At 54.1% G+C, this 27,669-nt stretch overlaps 1 protein-coding gene across 7 annotated transcripts in view; it reads right to left on the bottom strand.

Moving 5' to 3' along the window:
- Positions 1-2,302: 2,302 nt before the first annotated feature.
- ATP2B2 (ATPase plasma membrane Ca2+ transporting 2) overlaps positions 2,303-27,669 on the bottom strand; it is a 217,697-nt gene continuing 192,330 nt past the window's right edge. For 2 of the 7 annotated variants that reach the window (XM_023218443.2, XM_023218442.3), the window contains 7 exons: positions 24,233-24,339; positions 23,574-23,765; positions 20,947-21,160; positions 18,687-18,898; positions 18,464-18,571; positions 16,403-16,585; positions 4,353-7,402 (listed from right to left, as the gene is read on the bottom strand). In XM_023218443.2, the coding sequence (XP_023074211.2) occupies positions 7,091-7,402; positions 16,403-16,585; positions 18,464-18,571; positions 18,687-18,898; positions 20,947-21,160; positions 23,574-23,765; positions 24,233-24,339 (1,328 nt within the window). In that variant the 3' untranslated portion in view covers positions 4,353-7,090. Of the gene's footprint in view, positions 7,403-10,216; positions 10,272-14,349; positions 14,522-16,402; positions 16,586-18,463; positions 18,572-18,686; positions 18,899-20,946; positions 21,161-23,573; positions 23,766-24,232; positions 24,340-27,669 lie in introns of all 7 variants that reach the window. The other 5 variants (XM_023218445.3, XM_026447527.1, XM_031935170.1 and 2 more) reach the window with 5 other exon arrangements.

The following is a 27,669-nucleotide window of genomic DNA, read 5'->3' as shown; positions in this document are numbered from 1 at the left end:
CTATCTATCTATCTATCTATCTATCTATCTATCTATCTATCTATCTACAGCTTCACCTGCCTCTCTGCGGCTCTGGGTGAGACTGGCCTTATGATGAATGTTGTAGGATGAGTGACGTCTTGGGAGTAAGTAGACTGTCCTAGTGCTTCCTTGTAGTCCCCCCATCAGGACCCAAGGACTGGGACCAGGGCAGAGGAGGCCAGGGAATGCCCCTCACCAGAGGCTGGGACCTCTTGCCCTGCCATCCCTAACCCCTATATAGGTCTGCCCCTTCCAAACCGATCCCCCGGGGCCCTGAGTAAGTCCCATCAGGGAGATTCCCCATAGGCAATGAAGGATCTCAGCCAGGCTCCTGCAGCTAGAGCCCTAGACCTAATCCCCAGGGTCCCTGACGCCAGGTCTCTGGCTTCCCAAGGTAGGGCAGCTGAAGGTTCCCCACAAGCGCAGTGAGAATGCCACACTGGAGGACAGAGCCTGGGCCCCCCGCCCCCTCAGCCACATATGGTCTAACCCTGGGGCCCTTGTGATACTAAGGAGGCAGGTGAGCTGGGGGAGGCCTTGACTCCCCTTGGGTAAGTCACAGTCCTTCAGTTTCCTCTGCTGAAACTGGGAGTAAGGACCCTAGCTGGAGATGGTCACTGCTTGAAGGAAGATGTTAAGGCTGGGAGAGTGTGATAGAACCAGACTGTCAAGGAACTTTGGAGAGGAGGCCAGGGGAATAGGGTGTTAGAACTAAGGGCCAGGCCTCTGGGCAACTCTTCTACCCCACCACAGCTTTCAAGGTTTTTTATTGCCCTCTAGTGGAGAAATTGTTGCAGGGGTGTGAAGGGCTGGTGGTTAGGGTAGAGCAGGGAACAAAGGCAGGTTTGGGGGGATCTCCTGGAGCTCCTTTTTTTTTTTTTGAGATGGACTCTAGGTCTGTTGCCCAGGCTGGAGTCCAGTGGTGTGATCTTGGCTCACTGTAACCTCTACCTCTCGGGTTCAAACAATTCTCCTGCCTCAATCTCCTGAATAGCTGGGATTACAGGCATGTGCCACCATGCCCGGCTAATTTTTGTATTTTTAGTAGAGATGGGGCTTCACCATGTTGGCCAGGCTGGTCTCAAACTCCTGACCTCTGGTGATCTACCTGCCTCGGCCTCTCAAAGTGCTGGGATTACAGGTGTGAGCCGCTGCGCCCGGCCAGATCTTCTGTTCTTCAAGGAACAGGCTCTGCCTTGGATCTATAGCTGCACCACTGACTTTCAAGTCACTTTTCTCTGAGCCTCACTTTCTTTGAGTGGAAAATGAGGACAGGGGCATATTAGATGTAAATATAATGCATGAGGCATAATTGTGATTAAAATAATTTCCTTGTGTAGACACTGATGTTGAAGAGATTGGGGAATTGTGACAAGCAACAGAACGATATCTTATTCATTAAGGTATTTGCTGTAAGGTATTTGGCCCATAAGGCACTGTAATATGGAGGTTTAGAGTGCAGAGGCTGGCATCAAGACTGCTAGGTATCAGTGCTGGATCTCCTGCTTACCAGGTGGGCATGCTCTTCACCTCTTTGAGCTGCTGTCTCCTGCTCTTTTGAGTGAGAATTATAATAATACCTCCTCTGAAGGTTGATATTGGGATTAAATGAACCCTTGGATACGAAACTGCGTTTGGAAGTTGGATGGGCCTATGGCGCTTGATTTGGGGATCAGTTCAACCTAAGAAGAGCTGTGATTGTGAGTGTGTGAGTGTGTGTGTGTGTGTGTGTGTGTATAACTCTCAACCCTTGGGCCAACCTTAGGGATTACTTCTTGGTCTGGGCATATTCTCTTTCTCTGCTAATGTTCAGCAGAGGTTTGTGAAGTCCAGACTCCTCGGGTGCCAGGCTTCCCCCCGCCTTACTCCTCTCCCCAGTAGGGGGTGCCACCTATATCCTGCGTCTGTATTCCCCATCTCCTCCCTCTGGTTAATCCAGACCCCAAATCAGGCTAACTTTCCCTGATTTTTGGCCCCCGGCCCCTTGCCCCCAAACCTCCTCCTCTTCCTCCTGAGGCCCCATTCCCCGGTCTTCTTCTATGAGATGGTCAACTATTCCTCATAGGTTAATGGCTCATGGCAGGGTAAGCCTGTCTCCCTCAAATGGTGGGTGTTCAAAAGGTGTGACCTAGTGGAAGTAGAGAGACTGCCCGTTGAGCTGTGGGCCCTTGGGCAAAGGGCATTTCCCTCCCAGGGATTCTGTTTCCCCCTGAGTTCAACTCCACAAAGGGCGGGGACCCAGCTGTCCTTCAGAAAAAGGCCTTGTGATGTGTACCGTGTCTGCATTTCCACGTGTGCATTTATTGTTATTGCTCAGTATAGTGTTGAAAAGGCAGACAAATCCCATTAATTACAAAGAGCACAAGCCAAAGATACAGAGAAATAAAGAGTGTACAATAAGAGCACAGTCACTTCCCAGCCCCGATTGTCCCAGAGACCCCAGAGCCCGGGCAGCTTATGGAAGCTGGAGGCGGCACCATTCCCTCGCTACTCTATTATAAAATATGTGCACACAAGAGTTAGCAAAGTGTGGTGACCCCCGAGAGGAAAGGTCCGGGAGGGAGAGCACCACAGGCATTACAAAACAGACTCAGGGGGCTGAGAAGGGCCGTCCCAAAGCAGCCTCCAATATCGTTTTCAGTGGAGGGGGTGATGGCTGCTGCCTGGGGCTAGGGACCCTCCTCCCCCACCTGGGTTGGTATGATCTCTACATTAAAATCAGGAGAGCTTGGTTTGGAACTTTGAAAAGGCTTGGGGACTTCCTGCTGTTGCCTCACTTCCGTCCTGACTCTGGAAGGCCTAAAAGCCTTCAAGAAACGCTCCTCCCTACAAGATCCTCTAATGGCGGGATTTTGGACACAATGGCAGGAGAGAGATTTGGGTGGGAGGCTTGTCAGAGTGCACCAGGTTGGCAGCCTCCTGTAGGTAGTGCAAGAGTGGGCTAGGGGAGTGAGGGTTCCGAGAAGGCCCAGGCAAGAACTGCCTGCATCCCAAAGGTGCCGGAGACTCCCAATTAAAGAGCAAGAAACGATCCCCCCAAAACAAAATGAAACAAAAACAACAAAAAATCAGTTCAGGAAAGGGAGACAGGAATAAAGGTTTCTCCATGATGAGAATTAGAAGTGCAGACAACTGGGCCACACATTCTTTCCCAGCTCCAGGCCTGGGAGAGACTCCTCTTTCTCATCCGGACCAGGGACAGATGACGGGTCCACCCCAACACAACTAAGGTGGGTGACTTTAGTTCCCAAGCTGGGATTGAGTGGGGGCCTGGTGGCCTCTCATGACAACTCCTGGGCTTAGGGGGCAGGTGAAATGATGGGAGGAACAGAAGGCTTCCCTCAAGATCAGGATGCCCTTTTTGTCCCTCTTTATAGAACATACTCGATTTCACAGCCCTGAGTGGACAGTAATTACAATGGGGGGAAGATGATGGCACAGGGAATGACAGGGCTCAGGATTTGGGGTGGGAATGGGACAGAGGGTGGAGGACTGAGCACAATTTAAAGTTTATGTAGAAGAATAGATGTGAGAGAATAACTAGGAAATTTTGTAAAAGAAGAGTGAAGGGACTCATCCCACCACATAATAAGACATTAGAAATTGACATTAGAAATTGAATAGTTAAAATTGTATGGCTGGTGCCAGATGAGCCACCCAGGTAAGGGAAGAGAAGAGAAGTTCCAGAAATAGATCCGAGTCTATATAAGACATCAGTGTGTGGTAAAGGTGGCATTTCAACATGGTTGGGGAAAAGAGTGGCTTCCAATAACTGGGGGACCCAGGACAAGACAGGTTCAGAGTCCTTGAGCCAGTGCAGTCATTTTAATTCGTCCAGTCTCAGAAATAGGACCGCCTCCCTCTTGTCATCTCTATGCTATGGTTGGGACAAGGGGACAAGGGGCCATGGTGAGGGGCTGGCGGGAGCAATGGAGGCTGCTCCTGAGTTAAAGAAATCTCCGCCTGAGTTGCAAGGAGGAAATTCCTCAGAGCTCTCCCTGCTCACCTCCAAAGATGAGTGATTCTGCAGCGCCAGGAGTCACTGAAGAGGCTCCCTGCCCTTCCCTCATCTGTTGAGGGGGAGACAAGTTGGTGAGCTTAGCTCTCAGAACCAAATCTGTCAACTTCTCCTGGAGCCCTTGTCTAGAGGGCAGAAAAGAAGCTATATGGATGATGCAGTACCAAACTAGAAAAAAGTATACATTACAGATATATTTACTATGTTCTGTTTGATGTTGTTTTTTGCCTTTTTTTAAAAACCACAGACATTTCAGAACCACACTGCGCGAGTCAGAAGAGCCAGCGATTGAAAGCATAACCATTGCATAGTATTAAATGAACAGAGATGGTGAGTTCTTTATTTACAATTATTGTCTAGATAAAAAAATTCATAAAAACAGATGAATGGTCATAAATTATTTACCCCCTAATGGGGTGAACTGCCAAACGTACCCCATGCTGCTAGATATAGGACGCAGAGTGCAAGCTTTATGTACTACAGTGAGTTTTGACAAACCATTTCGTGTGTGTGTGTGTGTGCGCAAGTGTGAGAGTGAGGGGGTGCATGTGTGCAAGCATCCTTCATTCCTGACAAGAGACGACCAACGCTAATGTTGGCATTCTTCCATCGCTCCCTGTTCCCTAAGCCAGGCTCCACTGAGAACCTCTCCTGGCTCCAAATGAACATGGAGCATGGCGTGCAAACACAGCTATCCTGATGTCATGGAATGAGGTTGCAGACACATGACTGATCAAAGAAGTGGGGAGATGGAAAACTGTGAGAAAGGAAACTCCAAAAAACACCATGTTCCAAGGCTGCCCCATGTTTTACACGTGCAGGTCTTTCCTTCCTCGTAGGAGAGCAGTGGGTTGGCTTTGGTGGCATTTGTACTGGAATCCAATAAGCACATCTGAGGGCTGGTCACCCCTTTGGGTATGCAGTTTCCTCTGCTGGATACATTCAGAGATACTTCTTCATGACATTCAGGTGGTACGCTCTTGAAGGACCTCCTTCCAGGAAGATTTTGCCAGGTGGGATGGGCTGACTTTGAACCCCAAACCCTCAAGTTTTTCCACAGCCATCCAAATGTAGGCCCTCCCAGCTGACTATGGCTCTTTTCCCGAGTGGCTCTCATCTTGTTTGTGGAAGAGTTCTCTGGGCCTGGAGAAGGGAAGGGGCTGGGCTGACATAGCCACCATGAGGAGGGTCAGCATGAGGAATGGATTTTGCAAGAGAGGCGGAAAGTGTTTGGTTTTCCTCGAAGCATGGGACATCATCGATCATGGTATTCAAAATGTCTTTTGCACTGTACAAGTTTATGGAAAAAGATCATATGCTGAAAAGTCTCAAAGCAAACTTTGTATTAAATACAAAAGTTCTTTTATGAAAAACGCTGAGCCCCACAAAGTGCTTAGCAGTCAAGAGGCTGACACACAGTTAAATAAGCTCTTATCAAGTGGGATTACTAGTGCTGTTGTCTTGGGGAAAAATAACCACCTTTTCTCACCTGTGATACTGTAGGGTTTCAGAATGGCTTTCTGTTTGGGAAAGCAAGACTTGCTGTTAAAAGGCTACAGTATATATTGTGACTACAGGAAGACAATTTGGTTTAAAATCACACTGAATACATCTCAATATACACATCATAAGGTTCATTCGGATCTAAATAGTGCAGAGAAAAAGGCTATTCTTCTTCAAAAATAAAAATAAAAGCAGCAAGCCATACTGATCCTCATCCAATATGCCAACAGCTCGGACGCTGCCATTAATAAGGAAATAAACCTGTAAGTTACTAACTAAAAAAAAAAAAATCAACACGTTACCATTTATAATATTTCAACACTACCTCAATCTCTGTACAGACAGTGCCAAAGAGAACCTATTTTTGAAATGCTCTTAGTAAACTCAAGTGAGTTTCATTGAGAGAAAAGTCTTCGAGCAGTGCTTTGCAGATCCTGGCATCCTTGGGCCGGATGGCCGTGAGTGTTGCAAACCCAGGAAGCCTTCTCTCCTCCTCTCCCTTCGTCTACGGAGCATGTTGTTAAACCCCTCAGGATGGCAGCTCGGTAGCATTTGGCTTCTGCCTGAGCCTCTCACGGTAGTGACATTATTGAACGGAAATAGCAGGCAAAAATCAGAGCATGGCTATCATAAAACATCAAGGATGCAACCCAGGGGAAGTGTCGTTGGGCCGAGCTGTTTTTATAGCATCTCAGCCACCAGTGTTCTTAAACCATACAAATAGCCAAAGACGTTATCTACAGGTTTGTAAACAAATTACATTCTTCTTTTAGGACATAAATAAGTTAAAATAGAGCAATTTAAGCGGAAACAAGGCAACATGCCGGCAAAGAAACTTTATATATCCATGTATATATATTTATATATATATATATATCTACCTATCTATATGGACGTATACAGTCTCGGAGAAGTATACGTTGATATAGATACAAAGAAATGGATATAACCTTGTGAGTGTCTATGAAGTTCTTCGGTTCCATTGGTGCAAATCTACTAGGCGAGTTAAGCTCTGCAATTTCAAAAAGTTATTAAATTAACCTATACAACTGAGACCATGCTGCGCAAGCATTTCAAAAACTCACAGACCAGTGGATTGGATAAATAGTCTCAGAAAAGAGTCTGTTTGCAGTTCCCGCCTAAGAAAACAAACAAACAAAAAAACCCCTCCCCAACCCCCAAAAACCAAACAAGGGGAGGATTGAAAGTGTACAGTACATTCATGCGGGGGATGTGGTGGCTGGGCGGGTGCATGGCTGGTCCATGTCTGGGTGGGAGCCAGGAAGGGCTTGTTTTGGGAAAACTGCTCACTCCCCTAAGCCCCCAGTGGAGATCCCGCCCCTTGCCTCAAAGTGAAAAAGAGTTCAAACAGCATCGCAGCCAGAGAAAGGGTCTGTTGGTGGAAACGTTGGTTTTCTCTCCAGTATTTGGTTTCCGATTGTTGCTCGTTGCTGCTTGGGTGAGTTGGGTGCCTGGATGGATGGGTGCCCAGAAGGCGGGTGGCAGCGGGGTCCATGAGGGTGGGCGGGCAGGCGACAGGGTCCTCAGCTAAAGCGACGTCTCCAGGCTGTGGATGGGGCTCCCTGGACTTGAAGAGGTAGCTGATTTGCTTGTGTCAGTCGTCAGGTTGATCCCACTGTCAATGGCGCTGTTGTTCTTGTTGAGCGATGACGGCGGGCTCGAGTTCTGCTTGAGCGCGGCATCTTCTTCCAGGTCGGTGTCGTCAATGAGGGGGATGTGGGGCTGGGAATCTTCGATCCGGAATTCAGGATGAGCCATGAAGTTATGGATGGAGGTTCGAGATTCAGGCTTTTCTAAACCTTCATAGAGAGAGCTACGGAACGCCTTCACGACGCGGATCTGCAAGGGAAGCACAGGGGTCAGGAGCACCGCCCGGGGACTACAGCCAGGCTCGGGGGGCTCACAGGAGGGGCGGGTGGGAGAAGGGTTAGGGCAAAGCAGGTGGCTGGAATCCACAGTCGCTGGGTGTTATTAGCATTGACAGGATGGGGGAGAGTGAAAAAGGGGGCTCAGGTTATAGGCATCCTTGAGCTAGTTTTTAAAAATTGCTTTGGTTTTGGTAGAAACTAGTGTTAGGACAGGAGAAATCACCAAGCACCATCAAAGAGATGATGGGAAACAGTGGTTAAAGGAAGCACAGTCGACTCCTGCGGGCACCCACACCTAGTGAGAGACTGAGCCTTGTTCACTTTAAAGCAGAGGTTCAACCATGCAGACGGGGAGGAGGACCAGGTGGGAATCAAGTAGGAAAGAGGAGAGGCTATTAAAAAAAATTCATCTTAGAAAAACCACACACAGTTAAGAAACCATACAACATGGAACAGGTTATGTGTCACCAACAGAAAAGGAACAGAAAGGAGAGACGGTTGGATGAGCTGGGATGAGAGAGACACATGAGGGCCAAACAGAACGGGAACATCAAATCAAAGGCAGCAAAGCAAACCAAAGCCAACCCAGGGCTTTCTCAGGTGCAGAGCAGAGGCAGCCAGAAAGCACACAGGAGCTGGCGGACAGATGACATTCGGGGGCGGGCTGCATGCCACGCGGGGTCGGGAGCCACACGGCACACACAGACAGACACACGGCTACACTTGGAAGCCTGGACAATGTGAACGGAGGTCGTTTGTACCCAGCGTTTCTTTCCTTCATGCATTTGGGAGGTAAACACTCGAGTATAGACTCAAAGCCCTGGCCAGCCAGTCACTGGAGCTTGCTTTGGGGTCTCTTATTTCCTGGGGCATTTTGTTTGTTTATTTGTGCTTTGAAAACACAAAACCAAAAAAACGAAGCTGGAATCAGATGGCCAAACCCAGCCCCAGTGGGATTCTGGGGTGTGTGGAACTGAGTCACAGAACAGCAAGTTCTTTCATTTTCTGTCTCAGTTGTGAACCACACATCCTGGGGCCTCAGTTTCCTCCGCTGAAGAATGGGAGGAGGCTGGTCATTGAGTCTTCAAGGCTAGTGGAAAGAGCACTGGACTTGAAGGCAGAAGGACCCAACTTGCGTCCCGGCTCTGCCACATCTGGTGCCTTGACTGTGGACAAGCCACACTAGCTCTCTGGTTGTCCTCTGTCCTGCCTCACAGGGTACAGAGGGACAGGACCCTCACTTGGAAGAGAGGTGTCCCTTCTCTGGACTCCTGGGAGGGGCAGTAGTGCCTGTCATCTCAAGAGTCTGATGGGACTTGGGACAAAGGTGCCTCCTCCTCTCGTCCCAGCCCCAACTCGAAGTGGAGTCAGAGGTGGAGAAAACAAGGTGGCATTGGTGCCTCCAGGACAGAGCCTTAGTCGGCTGCTGTGTGCAGGCCAAGTGGCACCCACCTGCAGAGCAGTGGCTGCCCTACACCACAGGCCTGAGGGGAGGCAGGGGACTGGACGAGACGGTCGTGGGGAGGCCCTTGAAGTCCCAGGACTTGAGCTCTCAGTGGAACCCAGGGGTAGCTCCTTTGTGGAACCCTGGTAGGGAAAGCCCTCTTCCATGGAAGTGGAGTTTCTAGGTGACAGTGGTTGATGATTTTAAGTGTCATCGCTGAAGGTTTGTTTTACTGTTGCAGAGGGAATTCTTTCTAAAGCATGTCATATGCTCCTCTGACTTCTAATTTAGAGTGCACAGAGAATAATTTAACATAAGGTTTGTCAATTATCCTTCTTGGTCTTAGGTAAGACCCCATGGATTGGCTTGTTTTTTCTCCCTTGCTGTCAGCCATTGCTTACTAGTTAGTGCTGACTTTTCTGTTTTCTGAAAAGCATCTGTGTCCTTTCACCTTGCATACGGTGAGCTGGGACTCCAGGGTACCCCACTTGCTGGAATCATGCTTTAAATAAGAGGCAACAAGTGCCAAGCAAGAGCCAGCTAGATACGGCCACTGTGGCTGCTGGAGTCCCTCTTTGTGGCTCTGCAGAGATGGTTCATATTCTGATCTCCTGGTAAGTGAGCTGTTACACCTTGATTAATTGAAAACAAAGAAGGCACTGCTGGCCTCAGCTTTCTTATTTGTAGAGTGGGAATAGCGTCACGGCTGTAGCTGCCTAGCTTAGTGCTGTGTGTTCTGAGGCTGAAGTGCAATTCAGATGCTGACTGGAACACCTAGTGTATGTGTGGGCTTGGGGGATGGTGGCAGGACCCTGTCATGTGACTGACAACGCAGAGGGGATGACACACAATGAGATGAGGCCCCTCCGCCCTCCCCCTGGCATGGAGACAACGGAAAAAATGAACTGCTCTGGACAAGACTGTGGGGACAAGACTTTTTGGGACACCCCGCCACGGCCATCTCAAGTCTCCACTTCGGTTCTCTCCGAGGCTGAAATGGAAAAAACTAGGGGGAAAAAAAGCTCTTCCATCTCCCCTCCCTGCCTACCCTAAAGATAGGATTTTTTTTTTTTTTTTTTTTTTTGGCATAAGCTGCATTTGGGTGTGGGGGTGAGGGGAAGGAGAGGAAGGGACCCAGTGAGCAGGGTTTCAGATGTTTTGGTTTCGTCAGCACAAAGGGAGCAGGGAGACCCACGCCTGTTGTCAGAGGGCTCTGAGGAAACACACAGGCCCTGGTCTGAGATGGGTTCGACATACTCGAATGTTTACCCGGCTTCAAGGAAGCCAAGAGTCTGGGACTGATTCACATTCATTTCAGGCTCAAGGTTAAAGACTCACAACCTCTTTTAATTTCACTCTCTCTTGCTGAACTCTGTGTCCAGGGTTCTCTAGCCCTCTAGGGAAACAAACACATGGAATATTCAGACAGCGGAGAGGTCTAGGGTCCCCCCCATAAAGCAAGCCATTTTCTCGCCAACCCAAGGTTGCACTAAATTAGTTACCAAAACACTAATGAGAAGTCCAGCTTTCTTCCCTTTTCATTGTCTTCATTTCTCCCCCTAACAGTGCAAACTCCTTGCCCTAGGAGTCTTCAGAACCAGGAATCTGCAGGGGAAGTGGGAGCAGGAAGTGCCCTATCTGTCCAGCAAGGTACGGCGTCCAGAATGTGGCTAGGACTTGGCTTATGGGGCTGGCTCTTGGCTTGGGTGGTTTGAAGGAGCAGGACTTCCACTGATAAACATGGAGCCTGCTACAGACTTACTGAGTACAAAGATGGTTTGAGATGAGTTAGGAATTTGAGGCAATGAGAAAGAGAGGCTGTGCAGCTTTGCCTTGGATCGAAGTGTGGGATGCTAATCTGGTCCTTGATCACCAGTGGGAAGGTGCCCTCCTCTCCAGTCCTGGCCACGCTGGTAGAAGTTCAAGCTGAGAAACAGCTTCTCTGGCCTTCCCTGGAGGACTGACTCCTTTTCACGAATATGAGGCTATGGGCATGGGCACTGGTTCCGGAATGGAAGTTCAGCCTCTGTGGCTCCAGGTCTGTGGGCCTCCTGGGAAGCGGTATAAGTAGTGGGAAGAATGAGGGACTCCAGAGTCTGACCTCTTGCCACGCCCTTGCTGTGTGATCCTGGCCTCATCAGTGTCTTTCTCTGCAAAATGGATGTATTGGCAGGTCCTCCCCTCCCACAATTCAGTGGTGAGGCATCTTTGAAGTAAAGGGAGTGGGGAACTGCTCTGGAAATGTTGAGTGGGGCTCAGGTATAAGGCACTAGGCGTGTGCCATTAAGTTTCCGGGGTGAAAACAAGCTCGTTTTTGAGTAAGTCAGAAGCGTGCACCAATTCATTCCCTCCCGAGCGTCCTCGCGCCATGTGCCTCGTGACTGCGGTCAGGCTTACCACGTGCGTCTGTCTGCTGAGGCCTTCATCTTGCGGTGGTGCTGTGGGGAGGGGAGGGCCTGTGATGTGTTCAGGGGCTTTCCTCACTCCAGTGTCCCAGGTCAGAAGTCAGGCCCTGTCCCAGGCCTCTGTGGTCAACTCTTCATAACCCAGGGGACAGTGGATTGACTCCTTCCAGGGCATACTGGCTGTAGGTGTTTTTGCCTCAGCAGGCACATGGGCAGCCTCCTCTGCTGGGGAATCCCCAGGAAGCAGATTCCCCTCAGAAGGCTGGTGGGGTGTGGTGGGGGTGAAGGAGTTGCGGGGTAGTAGGGCAGCCCACTTCCTCATCCCATCAAATTGGGGCCCTTCTCTCACTTCCTGGCCACCTGTTTAAACCTCCCTGTGGGAGGAAAGCATACTGGCTTCTGCAGGGACCTTGACTGGTGTCTAGAGGGTCCTCAGCGTCCTTGGAGACCAGAGGAGGCCGCACTGTTGTAGACTCAAGCAAAGGAGGCATGAGGCTATGTTGTCCAAATGTGTGTACTGAAACCGCAGAGCCTGTGATCCTGTCTGGGAACCAGTGCCCTCAGGCAGGGGTTTGGTCAGGCTATTTTTAAGACCACAGGCTCAGGAAGGGTCTCAGGAGGGACCCAGAATTACAGGCTGGATTCTGTCACAGAGGGGGAATGCGAGGTTCTCCGGGAGGTGTGAAGAGGGGAGAGGCAAAATGGGGAGCAGGGTGAGGAGGTCCTGGCCAGCCCCGCTGGGTCCCCTGAGAGAATAAGGGGTCAGGGCAAGGACTGTCAAGTTGGCTTTGGCTGAGCCTCTGCCTGGGCTTCTTTTCCAAGACTGTTCCAAAGTTGGGGTAACCACAGGCTACAGGGGACTGATGTGGCCTGGAAGGAGGTCAGTTTAGACACATTCCTGTCTAAGAATTTCTGCAGAAATGAAGAAAGGGGCACTTCTGCAAAGAAGTGTTATTCCCAGACTGGCCCTGTTGAATGGCTTTACAAATGACACGGAAGAAAAGCTGAGAAAGAAGTGGCTGAGGTTTGAGAGGACAGTTCTAGCTTCTAGACTGTGAAGGCTAAGATGAGGGGCTAACTCAGGGAAGACTTCCAAAGGTGGTGCGGGTGCCCAGCAATGTCAGGTGTGCTCTGTTGTGGCCAGGGTGAAGTGCTGCCCTTCAAGAAAGAGGCTGAACTGGGATGGACGAAGAACTGGGCTTTCATCCAGAAGCCAGACTCCTGGCAGGCAGCCCCAGCCAGAGGGCCGCAGGAGTCACCAGGAGGGGTGGCAGAAGGGAAGAAGCGGATTCTTCCCCATGTAGCTCTCCCTGACAGGACACTTGGTCACCGCACCTCAGGAGAGGTGGAGGTGCTGAGCAAGGCCAGAGCTGAGCTGGTGCAGAGAGGAGCTAGGTCAGCTGGCTAGGCTGCTGCTAAGGTGAGAGCTCTCTGGTCTAAAGGGGAGGAGGATGGGACCAGTGTTGCCTTCCCCTAGAAATCCTGGCAGTGACTGCCTAGTGATGGTATCTCATGGAAATGTGACTCAGCCACCATCTGCTGAAATGCATCTCCATTTCATCTTGGCTCCCTGGGCCTCCCCAGCACTGCATTTCTGTGCCGACGAATGAGCACTGAGGGGCTCCTTCCCTGCTTTCTGCTTCTGTCCCTCCACTATAGGTCATGGACAGTTGCCATCAACAGGCTTTCTGTGGCCTGCGCCTCCACTGGAGGCACTGAGGGAGGCGCTCCCACCAGCACACAGGGTTACCGCTGCTGCAGGGTGGGTGTGTTGTGGGTGTTCTGGTTTTGGATGGGGGTACAGGCCCTTTATAGAGTTGCAAGAGATGAGCTGGAGTCTGCTTCTCATAAAGAAGCTGGAGGCTAAGACGGACACTGTGTCAACTGGAGAAGACCAGCGCCAGGGGCTCCCCTGCAGATCGGAAGGGCCTGGCTGGAAGCGAAGCAGGGCGGTGGGAGGAAAGACAGGCTTTTCCCTGTGGGACCCGAAGCCATGGGTCCGGGAAAGAGCTACACAAAGCCAGCGGTGAGTGCTCTAGATCAGAAGTGGTGGCATGAGGAGATGAGCTTGGCAGGAGGGAGATGATGGAGGGGCCACAGTCTCTGGCTATCCCTCAGGTAATGGAGGGCAGGATGGCCAAGGGTAGATCAGGTCCCTCTGGGCCTGCTGGCATCCAGGCAAGACATGAGGCTCGACCCACCATTTTCTACCAGGGGTCAAGCTGAATGGGCCAGGGACCTTGTCCTTTCCAGGAAGGGCTTAGAACTTCAGCAAGCTCCAAGCTCAGCCACAGGGAAAGCTGCCTGCAGAGCAGCTGATGCTGTCAAAAGTGCAAGGGGAGGAGTGACAGGAAGCGGGCAGAGACTCTGAACTGCTGGAGTGCAACCTCCAGGCTGTGAGCTCCTAGGTGGCCTGGGACCCCTGACTATGACCTCTGACCTGCAGTGACCTCTTGGCTCAACCATCCCCCTTGATCATGACTCTCATTGCTGTGGGTGTCCCCTGACCAGCTGGGAAAGCCTGGATGATGTGACCCTCTCCTGGTTGGATCCCAACGTGACTGACTGTGACCCTGAGGGGCTTGCTTCCCTTGACCCACAGTGACCCTTCTGCTGACTTTGACTGCAAGACTGGGACCTCCTGTCTAACTCCAACCCTTGCCTTGGTGGTCCAGGCTTTTGCTGACCACATATGACCCTGGGCCAGTGGGACACTCTGTGTCACCTCCATGTCTGTCCCCCTCCGGCTGCCGGGACCCTGTGGTGGATTGGGACCATTTGGTCACTGATGTCCTCTTGACCATTGCTGATCCCTTGACTGAACCAGACCTTTTGGCCACTTGGGACCCTAACGACCCTCTGACTGACTCTGGTCCACTGAGTGACTGCCACTGCATGACTGGTTACACTCTCCTGACCAATGGGACCCTCTTTGGTGGCTGTGACCCTTCAGCCCCCTGGGCCTGATCGTGACCAGCTGCCCCCCATGTCCTCTGGTGCCCCAGCCCCTGCCCGCCTGGGAGCTGGCGTGGGCAGTGCCAGCCGGAGGCAGTAAGGAGTCACACTCACGCCCGGCTGCAGCAGGAGGAAGGCTGGTCGGAGAGGAAAGAGCATTGGACAACGACACGCGACTAGGGCTAGAGAGATTGGCTACATCCTGGCTCTGGCTGGTGACCGAGGACTGTCTCCGCAAGGCCCCCTGAAAGGAGGCCCCGCTCTTGAAAGTATTGACTACTTCAATCTGCAACGGAGGAGAGAACGAGACAAGTTGCGAGAAGAACGAACACAACAGCTACATGACTGACAGGCGCAACATCACAAGAACAGCCGCAGCCACGGCAACAACGACAATGTCACTTAAATCAAAACAAAAATACCAGACACACTCCAAGGCTCTGAAAGATGTCTGCTCAGCTCTGGGCCCACCTGCAGGCCCCAGGGTCCCCGGGAGGACACAGGGGGTCTGGCCTTTGTTCTGTGCTAGTGGCTTAGGGGCCAGTGGGCTGGGTGAGGCCGGTGGGGGAGGCAGTGATTAAACATGGCATCTGGAGGGAAGACAGCAGTGTTCAGCCTCCCTCGGGTACCGGCGTGGAGGTAGGGGGTGTGGTGGGGGCCCTCAGGTGAACAGAGCTTGGCCTAAATTCCAGCTCTGTCACTTACTAGCTAGGTGACCTTGGGCAAGCCACCTCTCTGAGTTGAGTTTCTTGTTCTTAAGAAGGGTCAATGCCACCTGCCCGGCCGGGTTATCTGTAAGTGGCAAAGCACCTGACCCACAAGAGGCAGGCAAGACAGACGCTCCTGCCCACTCCAGAAATCGCAGTCCTTGCTTTCTCCCATAATTTGGAGACCCCTGCATGGCTCTGCCGCCAGGGCAGTGACAGCACCAGGGCCATATTCACTGAGTTGTCCTGGACCTCTCTGGAGGTGGGGGCAGGCTGGGAGGCTGGCTGCCAGGGTCCTAATCAGGGGAGGTGAGCCCAGGCCTGTGTCAGGCAGCTCTGGGTCTGAAACCTGCTTCCAGTCCCCACCCCAGCTGTGCCAGCTTGGTAGAAAGGGCCATCTCCTGGAACTCGGTAACCTCTAAAACTAGGGGAGTCACATCTACATCCCAGGGCTGTGAAGGTCACATGAGGTGAGGTTTGGGACAGGGTACAGAGGGGTGGGAGGTGACCCAGGTGAGCTATCTGCTACCTTGGATGGAAATGACGTGCTGGGCCACAGCTGGCAGGATGGTGGCCAGGTGGGTGCCTCTACACCGCACTTCACCCAAGTATGCTGGGGCATGGAGGAGCTCCCACTCCAGCTCCCCAGATGATCTGGGCAAGAGACCCACAGAGTCCCTCCTGACCCTCCCCTCGCAGGGCTGTGACAGCACTTGTGAGCTACAACACCTGCTCCAGGCATAAGGGCCCATGTGAGAGCATGTCGTGTGTGTGTGGGGGGGGGGGTGGGGAGGGCGCAGGTGTGTCGTGTGCCACATGGCGGCCATGCTGTCTCTGCTCTGGGGAAGAAACCTGCTTCTGGCTGGCTACACCCTGCACCTGTGCTCCCCTGGTGCGCTTGGTGTGTGCTTGTGTGTCTGTGTGTACTTGGGGATGACTGACCTTTGCTCCCCACAGCCTCTCCACCCCCTAGGGGAAGCTGGGGAGAGCAACTGTAGCCCCCGTGGAGGCGGTGGACCCCCTGATCATCAGGCCCTGGGGGACCCTGGGCGACCTGGCCTGCAGCTTCTGTCCAGCCTTCACACAGTCCCTCTGGGTGGCTGCCCCCAGCCGAGCGACAGTCCCCTCACTCACCTCTGCCCTCAGAGCCACCCTGCCCCACCCTCTCAGGGAAATCCCCCTGGAGACCATGGTGGGTGTGACCCCTACCGCTTCCCCTTGCTGCCCTAAGAGGGCACAATGGGACCTCCCTGAGGAGGCCATGCTGTTCCTTAGCAGCCACGGGAGTGTGTGTGCAACGTGGGTGTGCAAGTGGCTGGTGAGAGCTGGCCGGGACCCCTCTGTAGCCACCCTCCCTCAGCACCAGAGTCGGGCCCTGGGGGGCAGCACAAGCACACTCACCTCCATCCCCTGGCCCGCCCCGGCCAGGCCTGGGCCCAGCCCCCAAGAGCCTCCTGTACCTGCGTCTGGATCCGATTCAGGCCTCGGAACCACAGGATCTGGCCCCGCCGCAGCTCCCGCTCTGCATGGTCGATCTCCTCCACGTCCTCATTGAGCTCCTCCTCCGGGATCTCCTCCTTCTGCGTGAGCCTGCCTGCCTCCTTGAGGAACTTGAGTCTGCTGGTCGGGATGGTGGCGATGACCTGCAAGGGACCCCGGCTGTCAGAATGGGGGGGCTGTCCTTCCCGGTGGCCTTCTTTCCCTGACACCTGCTCCTCTACCTCCCTCCTACCGACTCACCCAGGCATGTGATCAGTCCACTTCTTTACCCACCTCACCTGTTCCTCAGCCCAGTCTTTGACAATTTCTTTCTTTCTTTTTTTTTTTTTTTGAGACAGAGTTTCACTCTTGTTGCCCAGGCTGGAGTGCAATTTGCTTTTTAATTCACTCATTCAGAGTCGGGGTATATAGTGGACACTCTTGGCCTCTAGGAGTTGGACAGATATGGCTTTGAATACCCCAGACAGTCCCGGTCCTATGGCCTTGGGCAAGTCATCTAACCTCACTGAATTTTGGTTTTCCTAGCTGTAAAGTGGGGGCCGCTCTGGGCATGGTGAGAACTGGGCACGGTGGAGGGTCTAACTCGTCCTGCATGAGCCTGGCCCTCAGCCCTCCTGGGGTTACTTAGTCCTCTGTCCCTTATTCCTCCTGAGATCACTGGACCCTGAGGGCAACCAATCCTGGACTGGGAAGGCAGTATGGGAAAGAGCTATGCCTTCATTCCTAATCTTCCCCAAAGGGCTTGTCTGTGGGGCTAAGGACCTAGATGCAGACCCTACAGGAAAGCTGAGGTGGCAGATGCCAGAGGTCCCTTCCATCTCCTGTAGGGACAGACAGGCACTGGCTCAAATGCAGCCTCAGGGGGCTCCCTGGGAGTGTAAAGTCAGCACTGACCACTGGCATTAACCTTAGTCCTCTGAATCCTTCCCTCAGATACTGGGCCCAGCCCCGGAGAGCCTTCCGTAGGGTGTGGGCCCCAGTGGGATAAAGATGGCCTGGCCCCCAGGGTGCCCAGGGAATGGAGTTGCTAAGTCACACCTGGTTTATCACTCTCCAAAGCAGCCCCAAAGGTTACAGGAAGTCCTTTTGGATGAAACTAAACTTTCTTATTTATCTTTTAGTTAATTTTTGCCCCTGTAGCTTCTCACTCTAGCCTGTAGACAGCTTGAAGGCAAGAACAATGTCTCCCACCCATCAGGTCCCACTGCCTGGATGTGTGAGCACCTTGGGAATAAAGCCCCTTAGGCCCTGCATTGGTTCTCGGCACTCCTCCAAAGCCCTGTGTCCTGGGTCAGGAGCCTTTGAGCTGCATGCTGTCAGAGCTGTGACAGGGTCTGGAACTCAGGCAAACGTAGAAAAAGGAACTGGCGGGAGAATATTCTGGGGTCAAAGCTGGAAGGGCCCCTAAAAAGCATCCAGCCCAAGGAGCCCCGGAGCTGGGGCAGCTCTCAGATGGCCACAGGCACAGCACTGAGTAACACTGCAACGTGGCAGAGTGTGTCCTGCTTGCGTTCCCTCTGAGTGCTCTACAGGACCCTGACTGACGCCAGCCGGCCACCAGCGCCGGCAGACCATTGATTCATCTCCCTTCCTAAGAAGCTGCTCCAGCCTTGAACCCCTGGCAGGCCATGGCTTCTAGCTGGAGTTTCATAACGTCATTCTCATTACATTAATGTTTTTGTTAGCTTCCATTTATGACAAGTGATACTGATTTTTCAGTTCTTAGTAATATGACATTGCCTTTAAAAACAAATTTAAGTTAAAAAAACTGACGTGATTGAGAGAAGATATTATATAAACAACAGGAACAGTGGTAGATAGATGTATGGCAAAAATCGGAGCAGTAGTACCCAGAGGACCAGTGTGGGACCTGGGACAAGCCCCCTTGCTCAGATGTCCAGCGACAGGGAGGGGCTTGCCTGGGGTCTGGCAGCTGGTTCCTGGGGGTCCTGGATTCTCCATCCAGTGCTGTCTCCCTTGCCCCGCTAAAAGGCACCTCCTGCGACCTACCAGGAACTTACCTGGCCCCAAACGAGCTCTCCTAACCCAATGAATATGCACCACATCCACTGGTCCAGCTGCAGTGGAGAGCAGCTGAATGGCTTCCCTCCAAACTGCACGATCACTATCTGGAGGTCAGAGGGGAGCAGAGAAAGAGAGAGGCCATCAGGGGCGAGCACAGAGGGCTGGGCTCCGGCTGCTTGCTGCCCACCCCAGGCCTGGTTAGGGTGGGGGCCTCACTACCTGGATGGCAAAGGTGCCCAGCACAATGGTGCAGAAGATGGGGTTCCGGAAGATGCCGTCAAAGACGTTGCGCTCGCCGTGGATCTTGCGGGCGTTGATCTCGTTGAAGAGCTGCATCATGACGAAGGTGTTGAAGATGATGGTGTAGTGCTCTGAGGGTGGCGAGTGCAGGGGCGCGTTCCTCCCGCTGTCGATCTGGAACATCTTCTCGCCTGCCAAGTGAGAGGGTGGGGCTGGGCTGAAGGCAGCGGTGGGGGAATCAGAGGGGAGATGCCCGGCCTTTCGTGGGGGCCTCTTCTGAGCGGTGAGGTGAATCCCTAAGATACAGAGGCATGCTTGGATGCTGGGGGGCCAGGGGGCTGTGCTGTTGGCTGGTCAGAGAGTAGCAGTGAAGGGTCAGCAAAGCCCTTTCTCCTCTGGGGGAGAAAGGCCTTGGGGAACTGTCTTCCACTTTTTCTGTGGAAACCTGATAAAGGTGGATGGCCAGCTGTGTTAAAGGTGGGAGACATGGCTTCTAAAAAGTGACCCCAGACTGGCAAACTCATTCTGGACTGCGAGGACAGGATACCTGCGGGAGGCTTTGCGCTGCCCCGAGAGTGCTGCTTCTTGTACCCGAGCATGTCCCTTGCTGAGACCTCTACAGACTCATGGGGCTGTTACTAGATGCCAATTCCTATATGGAGCCCAGGGCTTCTGGGCCAGGCTGGCTCCGGACCCTCCCATGTGGCTTCATTGTAACACCTGAGCTGTCACATGGTGGGGCACTGCTGTGTAGACGCTGCTGATGGGGCGTCTGATGCAGTCCTGTATCGTTTTTGTTTTGTTATGTTTTTGAGATGGAGTCTCGTTGTTGCCCAGGCTGGAGGACAGTGGCGCGATCTCGGCTCACTGCAACATCCGCCTCCTGGGTTCAAGTGATTCTCTTGCTTCAGCCTCCCAAGTATAGCTGGGATTACAGGTGCATATCACCATGCCTGGTTAATTTTTGTATTTTTAGTAGAGATGGGGTTTCTCCACGTTGGCCAGGTTGGTCTCGAATTCCTGACCTCAAGTGATCCACCTGCCTTGGCCTCCCAAAGTGCTGGGATTACAGGCATGAGCCACTGCACCTGGCCAAGTCCTGTGTCCTTTTGCACAGCTGAGTAAAGTGGTGCCAGGAGGCTTGTGGAGTTTTCTGGGTGTGAGATGTCCCAAGACTACCCAGGGTAGGCGCTGCTCAAGTGACCAAGCCAGCAAGCCGACCAGGACCCCCGCTCTCCTCTCCTCTCCAACCCCTCCACCTCCTCTGAATCTCTTCTAATTCTGCGTATTTGTGGCTTCTTCTAAGCTTTTTCATGATAGGTTTTACAACAGTAAAATGTGTCCTGACAACACATTACTTTCAAAATTTATAAAAGGCAACTGCCTTTGAGGAATGGATCCATGCCCCCCTCCATCATACTCTGGACTTTGAGGATGAGTGAAAGGCCAGCTCCAGGAGGCTCCTGTAAGGAGAGCACTGGCCCTGATTCCATGTGGGACTGTGGGCCAGATCCTTCCCCTCTCTGGGCCTCTGTTTCCCCATCTGTGACCTGGGGGTAGGCTTTGCTGGGATTGCCTCCAAAGCATCTGTGGAAACCAGGCCAGTTTTGGCCCAACCAGACCTGGTTCTGTGCCCAGACTCTTCCTCAGACTGGCTGTGTGCCCTTGGGCAAGTCACCTCACCTCTCTGAGCCTTGGTGCCCTCATTTGTAATGTGGGGTGGAGGCAAATGTGCTTGCCTCACCGAGTGGAAGACCCAAACACGCAGCCCAAGTGGAAGCAAGTGAGAATCGGTGGTGGTGTGAGCGTGTGTGCCCTTCCCCAGGAAGCCTTGCTGAGGGTCCCTTCCACCGGGCCAGGATAAGGTGCTGGAATGGGTCAGAGAAGGGGTGAGTCACTCCCCTCTCAGTCTCAGGCGCCTCTGGGGCTGCCATGCAGTGCTTTAGCACCTGGACAGGGCCTTGCACAGTCTGTACCTGGTGCCAGGAGCTGTCACCAGTGGAGAAAGCCACTGATGGCTTTGGGGTCAGCCAGAGCTGGGACAGGGCCAGGCCCTCTTCCAAGACTCGCTGGTGTGGCCTTGGGCAACTTACTTGACCTCCCTGAGCCTCAATTTCCCCATTAGCAAAACGGGAGGGGGTTGTGACTCGAGAATGCTGAGTGACAGCCGTGGTGCACCAGGTGCACCCGGAAGGTGATGACCCCGCCTGGGAGAGGCGTGGGTGGGCGAGGCGCTCACCAACGAAGAGCAGGGTGAAGATGAGGGCGAGCTGGTAGACGGCATGGCCCAGGATGTTCTTCATCATGGTCCTGGAGATGAGCGGCTTGTTGCGGCCGTACGGCTTCCTCAGCAGCAGGGTCTCCGTGGGCGGCTCGGTGGCCAGTGCCAGCGAGGCAAACGTGTCCATGATGAGGTTCACCCAGAGCATCTGCACAGCTTTCAGAGGGGAGTCCTGGGGACGGGCAGGAGAGGGCTGTCACCTGTGCGCCCACCTGCCCCTGTGAAGTGCTGGGTGGGTTCATGGTGTAGTGTCCGCAGGCTCCTGCTGGAGGCTGGAGGCCGACCTACACCTTGGCTCCCCAGCAGGCATGGAGCCGTTCTCTGATGCCCTCTCTGGAGATCAGCGCAGACCCGCCCACCTCAGCCCCATCTTCCCTGCCAGGAGATAAGTGAGTCCCCCCAGGCCCAGTGGCCACTAGCTCCCTGCCTTCTGGTAAATCCAGCAGCATCTCACCATCTTCCCCTCTCCCCTCCAGCCCCCAAGGAGGGGGGTCTCTCCTGGCTGAGGCCAAGACCATTCCCACTGCCTCCAGCATGGGTTCCTACCTCCTCCCCCCACTGCCTCCTCCCCCTCGGGCTCTCCTATCCTACAAACAGAGCCCATCCCCCAACCCCCAATTTCTTTTCCCCTCTTATCCCACCTTACCTTAAAAAATTATTGTGTGTATCTGTGACTCAAAAATTAATACATTTCAAGGTAGGAAATGTTGGCAAATGAGGAATAGCAGAAGCAACTAAACTTGTCAAGGACCTCACCACTTGTAGGTCACCACTGTCCAGGCTCTGGGAAGGACCCTTTCGGACCTGTCTCTTTGGCTGAGAGGAGCTGGGTCTGCTGTCCCCATCCTTTCTCACACCCCCATGTATCTTGTCCACAGCAGCCAAACTTTGGGCCCTCCATGCTCCCAGAATGCCCTCCTCCCATGTCACCAGCACCTTCTGTGCCACGAGTTGCAGAACCTCTTCTCGGCCTCATGTCACTGACCTCGCCCCTGCGCTTGGTCACTGCCTCCCACTTGCAATCCTGACCCCACTCTCCTGGTCCTCCCCTCCTTTTAAATCTGTGTTCCTGCCTCAGCCCCATTCTTCTCCTCTTCCTGTGGCTTTAGCTACTTCCATGGGCTGTGGAACACCTCCTCCAGGAAGCCCCCGGACCCTGTAAGCTCAACAGCCCAAACCGGATGCTCTTCCCACTTCTGTCTTCTCCCAAGCCCCATATACCTGCATCCCTTCCACTCATCACCTCCCAGGTTTCATTACAGCCCCTGTTCCTGGCCTTCTCTCCCACCTCCTCCCTGCCTCAGCCTCGCTCCCCTTGCCCCCGTCCTCCCCACCCCTGGGCCTTCTCCGATTCCATATGCCTCAGGGTCAAGCGTGCCCGTCTTCCTATCAATGCTGCATGGCCTTGCCACCAACTCAAACAAAGACCTCAGGCAAACTGATAGTCGTCTCAGAACCTCAGTTTCCCTATCTGGCATCAAGACTTTGTGGTCTCCTAGTTGCTGCTGCCATGGGAGTGTCCCTCAAGCTGCCACTAGGGGGAGCATCTCATCCACAGACCAGGAAAGAGGGCCCTTCTGAGCAAAAGGAAGCCCCCAGCCACCCTTCCAAGGCTCTGATTCTCAGGGCTGGGGTAGCCAGAGTTGCCACCTATATTCCCCCAGCGCAGGAAGCAACAGAGGGGAGCAGTGTTCCAGTGCCACACAGCTGTTGGGGCAGTGCTGCACTCTGGGCCTCTGGGGGCTCCTGTGGGCATAGGCTTGTCTGCCCAGGTGGCTACTGGGAGGGTTGGGCCTTGGGGATCCCCTGGGGCTAAGGGAGACCCATTCTTGCCTCTCCGGCCAGGCTGGTCAGTCCCTGTGGGGAGTATCAGGAGACTGCAAGAACAATGGCAGGTCCTTGGCCAGTCCATCCTCTAAGCCTCAGTTTCTGCCTCTGTAAAATGGGGATCATCACAGTTCCCGCCTCATGGAGCTGCGATGAAGAAGCGGTGTCTGCAGACATCCGGGGCCTGCCTGCCAGGCTCAGTGCATAGGGCTGCTTCAGACCCAGTCGTGGTATCTGGCCAGACTCCTCTGTGACCTTCCCAGGGAGACCCCCGACCCCCTCCAGCTGTCCCCACCCAGCACCTCCTAAGGCACTCTACACTCCAGTTCAGAGTCAGGGCCCCAGGGCCCCTACTGGCTCTTTGTCCTCACCTGGCTGCCTGATCCCCCTGGGCCTTGGCCCGCCCCTCCCTGCCTCCCTCTGCCCTCATGGTGGCCAAGGGCCCTGCCTTCTCTTGAGGATTCCCTCTCCCGCTTCTTGCAGTGAGGGCCAGGCCGTGAGCCTGACAGCTCCCATTTGCCGTGTGACCTTGAACAAGTCACGCCACCTCTCTGAGCCTCATGTCCTTGACTCCCCTGGGGCCAGTGCCTGCAATGAGCTCTGTGATGCAGTTCATGGCTCCCAGCAGGCGCTCCATCGATGGGTGCCTCATCCCTGGCTGTTGTGACAGGGACAAACTGGAGTACCCTAAGGCCCCTGAGCCTCTGGGGGGGTCTCCGCCCTCCCCCAGGCTTTGGTATGGCCTCCTGAGGACCCACCTGCGTGATGCAGGCCCCCGTGAAGGCCACAATCACAGCCACCACGTTAACTGTGAGCTGGAACTGCAAGAACTTGGAGATGCTGTCATAGACATTGCGGCCCCACATCACTGCCTTGACGATGCTGCTGAAATTGTCGTCTGTCAGGATGATGTCTGAGGCCTCCTTGGCCACATCAGTGCCTGCGATGCCCTGTGGGGACAGGGACAGGAGGCTGGGTGGGGTGGCCAGGGGAGGTGACCACTTCTAGCATCACCATCCTCACCCCCTCCACATCCTCAGTCCTACACAACTCCCTAGTACACACACCCAGTGGGCCCAGCACAGCCAGACCACACAGGGACACCCCACTCTTCACGCTCCTCACAGACCCAGCTCCCTTCACCCTCAGGAAACCTCACCCTGGCCCCTTCTCCCGCTCTGTTCTCTTCCTCCTCAGCCTGCAAATGTCCCCATTCGCACAGCTCCCCCAGAGCAAGGAGCATCCTACGCCCTTCCAGGAAGACCTCGGGGTCAGGCTGTCTCGAGAACGGTGGGCACCCACGGCGGATGGCGAGTGGGCCAAGTGTGAGCTGGGGCTCCTGAGTAGCCAGTCCAAGGCTGTGTAGTCCCATCTCCCCAGCCCCCACCACCCCAGGCCCTCTGCGGGCCTCTCCTACCATGGCAAAGCCCACGTCAGCCTTCTTGAGTGCAGGCCCGTCGTTGGTCCCGTCCCCCGTCACGGCCACCACCTGCCGCTGCTCAGTGTGTGTGCTGTCGATGATGCCTGTGGAGGCGGGAGTGTGCTCAGGCCCTGGGCCACTCAGGTGAGAGGCAGTCTGGGCCAGCCCTTGTCCTCAGGAGGGGCCTGGCTGGGCATGACTTCCTCTCTGGTTCCTGTCCAGTTGCCCCCTCCATCCAGGCTCTTCTCAGCTGCAGGCTGGCCTATAGCTGCCAGCAGGTCATGCTGGGCTCCTTATTGGGCTGGTGCTGGCTTGGGGCCCTCTGTGGCCTGGGCCCTGCTCACCTCTCCAGCCCCGTCTTTGCTCTCTGCAACCCGTGGCCACATTGGCACCCACCCTAACCAGAAACACTGTATCCTCTAACTGTGCTCAGGGCCCCCTCTGCCTCTGCAGGGCTCCCAGGGTTTCAGCAGGACCCCACCATCTGTTCCTCCCGACACCACTAGCCAGCAACCTTCTCCCTGGGGAGTCCAGGCTTGCTGAGGAGGCCTTGGCTTTGCCATTTGCCAGTGACCTCTGCCCCACCATTCTGGCCCTGACCTCTCTCCAGACATTCATCTTCAATAAAACATTCAACAAATAACAGAATGAACAAATGACATATGGCCCCAGTCGCTGAGCTGGGGCCAGTGGAAGAGGGTGGGTGAAGGATGTCATCGGTGGGGACCTGTGGAGTTTGTGGGACTCCTCATTCATGGGGTTTGCAAGCAGGGATGTCCATGGGCAGGATAGGAATTTGGGTGTCAGCATCCATGTGTCTTTCTCATTCTGCACATTGAATGTATCACCAAGGCCTGCCAATTCTGGCTCCAAAATCCCACTGAAACCCTTCCTTTCCTGTCTCCACCCTCTGCCACCAGCATCACTGGGTTTCCTCTCACTGACTCTGGGCTGCCCCTCCAACCTGCTTCCCCACAGCAACCCCAGAATCTCTCTAAAACCCATGTCTGAACAGTCCCGTCCCCCACCCATCCCCGGAACATCATTCTTCTGCTTTCCCCCTTGGCCTCATGATAACATCCATGTTCTTAGCTCCACTTATGAAGTCCTCTGTGACCAGGCCTCACCCGCACCCTGACCTCTTCTCTTCTCTCATTGCCGGGCCACCCCCGATCTGTGCTTGCAGTCCCACAGAGCTAGCCCTCGCTGGCCCATCTCTGTGCAGGCTGTTCCCTTGGCTGGAGGTACTCCTGTCATCCACCTGTACTGTATTTTTGGCTCAGATGCTGCCTTTCCCAGGAAGCTTTTCTGACCCTCTGAGGATCCCTGCCCACCCTTAATCAGATCCCTGTAACTCTGTGTGCTGCTCCATCTTTGCGCATCTCTCTGTTCTGTGCCTAGCAGACAGCGGCAGCCTGTGGAATGAGGGGCTGAGTTCCATGACTTGGGGCACTGTGCCCCCACCTGCTCCTTGCAGTTCTACCCTCTTCCAGGCCCAGCTGCAGTGCCCTGTGTTCTGGGAATCGTCCTGGGCTGCTCCCACCCAGCTGGCAGTGAGCCCTCAGTTCTACCGTCCTGGACTCAGCCTCTCCAAGCTTGTCCCCTTGGGACATTGGGCCTGAGTTTCCATGGTTCCCTCTGTCAGCCTGGGGGCTCCTCCAAGGCAGGGAGGGGTCAAATTTCTGCCTGTGGCTCCCAGGTGGCATGGACCTTTGCATAGCTCGAGCTGTGTGGAAAGCTGGGAGGAAACCTCTCCCCAGGCCCCCTCCCCTCCTCCAGTCCTGGGGTGGCCTGACTGTGTGCGGTCACCAGGGGCCTTCCTGTGGCCGCCTCCTAAGGCCACATTTCTGTTCTGTCCCCGCAGACCTCTCAGCAATTATTCCCACCATGGGCCACACCTTCCTCCTCCACAGGCCTCCTTCCTTGTCTTCCTGGCACCACTCCCCCCGGCCATCCTCCTGCCCCTCTAGCCTCCTCCCCTTGGCCTCCTCTGGTAGGTTCTCAGCCTCACCATCACTCAGGCAGCTCTTGGCTTCTGTGGCTCCTCTCTCCCCACCCATGTGTGCCACCCAGGACTCTGTCTCAGGCCTGCTCTCCATCCTGGCTCGATGTCCAGTGCTCTTCTCCAACAGGTACAGACTGATGGGATCCCAGACACTCCTGCTCCTTATCCCTCCATGACATGCAAACCACCACCCAGCCCAGACCCCTCCACCACCCAGACTTTCTCAGATCCGCACCTGGCAGCTCCACCTGAGGTGTCACCACTGTGGGTAGGTGACAACTCTCAAGTGGGACAATCCTGCGGGACAATCCTGTGGGACTGCCAGGCCATGCTCTGCACTGCAGGGTAAGTTTTCTAAAAGGATGCTTCTACTCTCTAAACGCTCCCATGTTCCAGAGCCTGGTGACATGGTGCAGGCCACGGCAGGGTACTCAATTGGGCATTGGTGGCCCTGCAGGATCTGCTGCCCTCCCACCTGTTCCAGTCTCCTGTAGCTTCCCTCTCCCGTCCCAAGGTCCTGGCCCAGATCCTTGAAGGCACCTGGGGATTTTCTGCCTCTAGCCCTTTGCAGAGCAGTTCCCTGCCTTGCCTCAAGCACAAGCCCTACCAACCCTGGAGCCCATCCCACCTTCCATGGCCTGTGACCTAAAGCCTCCCTAATCCAAGTTTGAGGCCAGTGTCCGGCCGAGAGCACCCCTGCCAGCAGTGTAGCCTTTCGCTCTATGCAGGGACCATTTATTCAATGCCTGCTGCATGCAACCTGGCCCAGGAATTCCACATGGGTAGGACCATGCCTGCTCTGAGCAGGGCTGGCACCTAGCAGGACCTCAGTAAACAGTTAATGGAGAGAATGAGTGAATGAATAAGAGTAAGGATGGGCTGGGGGCCTTCTGCTCCCTTGTGGTTCTGGGGTTCTGGGTTTCTCTCCCCAGGCCAGATCTGCTTCCGTTAATGTTCTTGGGCAGCACCTTTGAAAGAGGAATCCAAGATGTTCTAGGGCTGATCTCCAGTGGACACCTGCTCCCATAGCCATTTTACAAATGAGGAAACAGAGTCCCAGAGTGGGATTTGCCAAAGGCCACAGAGCAGGTCAGTGGCAAAGCCAGGACGGTGTGACTCTAAAAATACCCAGTTGGCTGGGTATAGTGGCTCCTGCCTGTAATCCCAGCACTTTGGGATGCCAAGGCAGGAGGACTGCTTGAGGCCAGGAGTTCGAGACCAGCCTGGGCAATATAGGGAGACCCTGTCTCTACAAAGAATTAAAAAAACTTATCCAGGCGTGTTGACATACGCCTGTGGTCCTAGCTACTTGGGAGGCTGAGGCAGGAGGATCGCTTGAGCCTAGGTGTTTGAGGTTGCAGTGAGCTATGATTGCACCACTGCACTCTAGCCTGGGCAACAGAGGGAGACCTTGTCTCAAATAAAATAA

The sequence above is a fragment of the Piliocolobus tephrosceles genome, chromosome 2 (assembly GCF_002776525.5).
Source record: "Piliocolobus tephrosceles isolate RC106 chromosome 2, ASM277652v3, whole genome shotgun sequence".
Classification (NCBI taxonomy): domain Eukaryota; kingdom Metazoa; phylum Chordata; class Mammalia; order Primates; family Cercopithecidae; genus Piliocolobus; species Piliocolobus tephrosceles.
Note: the sequence above shows the minus strand (reverse complement) of the source record. Positions and strands in the feature narration are given on the sequence as shown.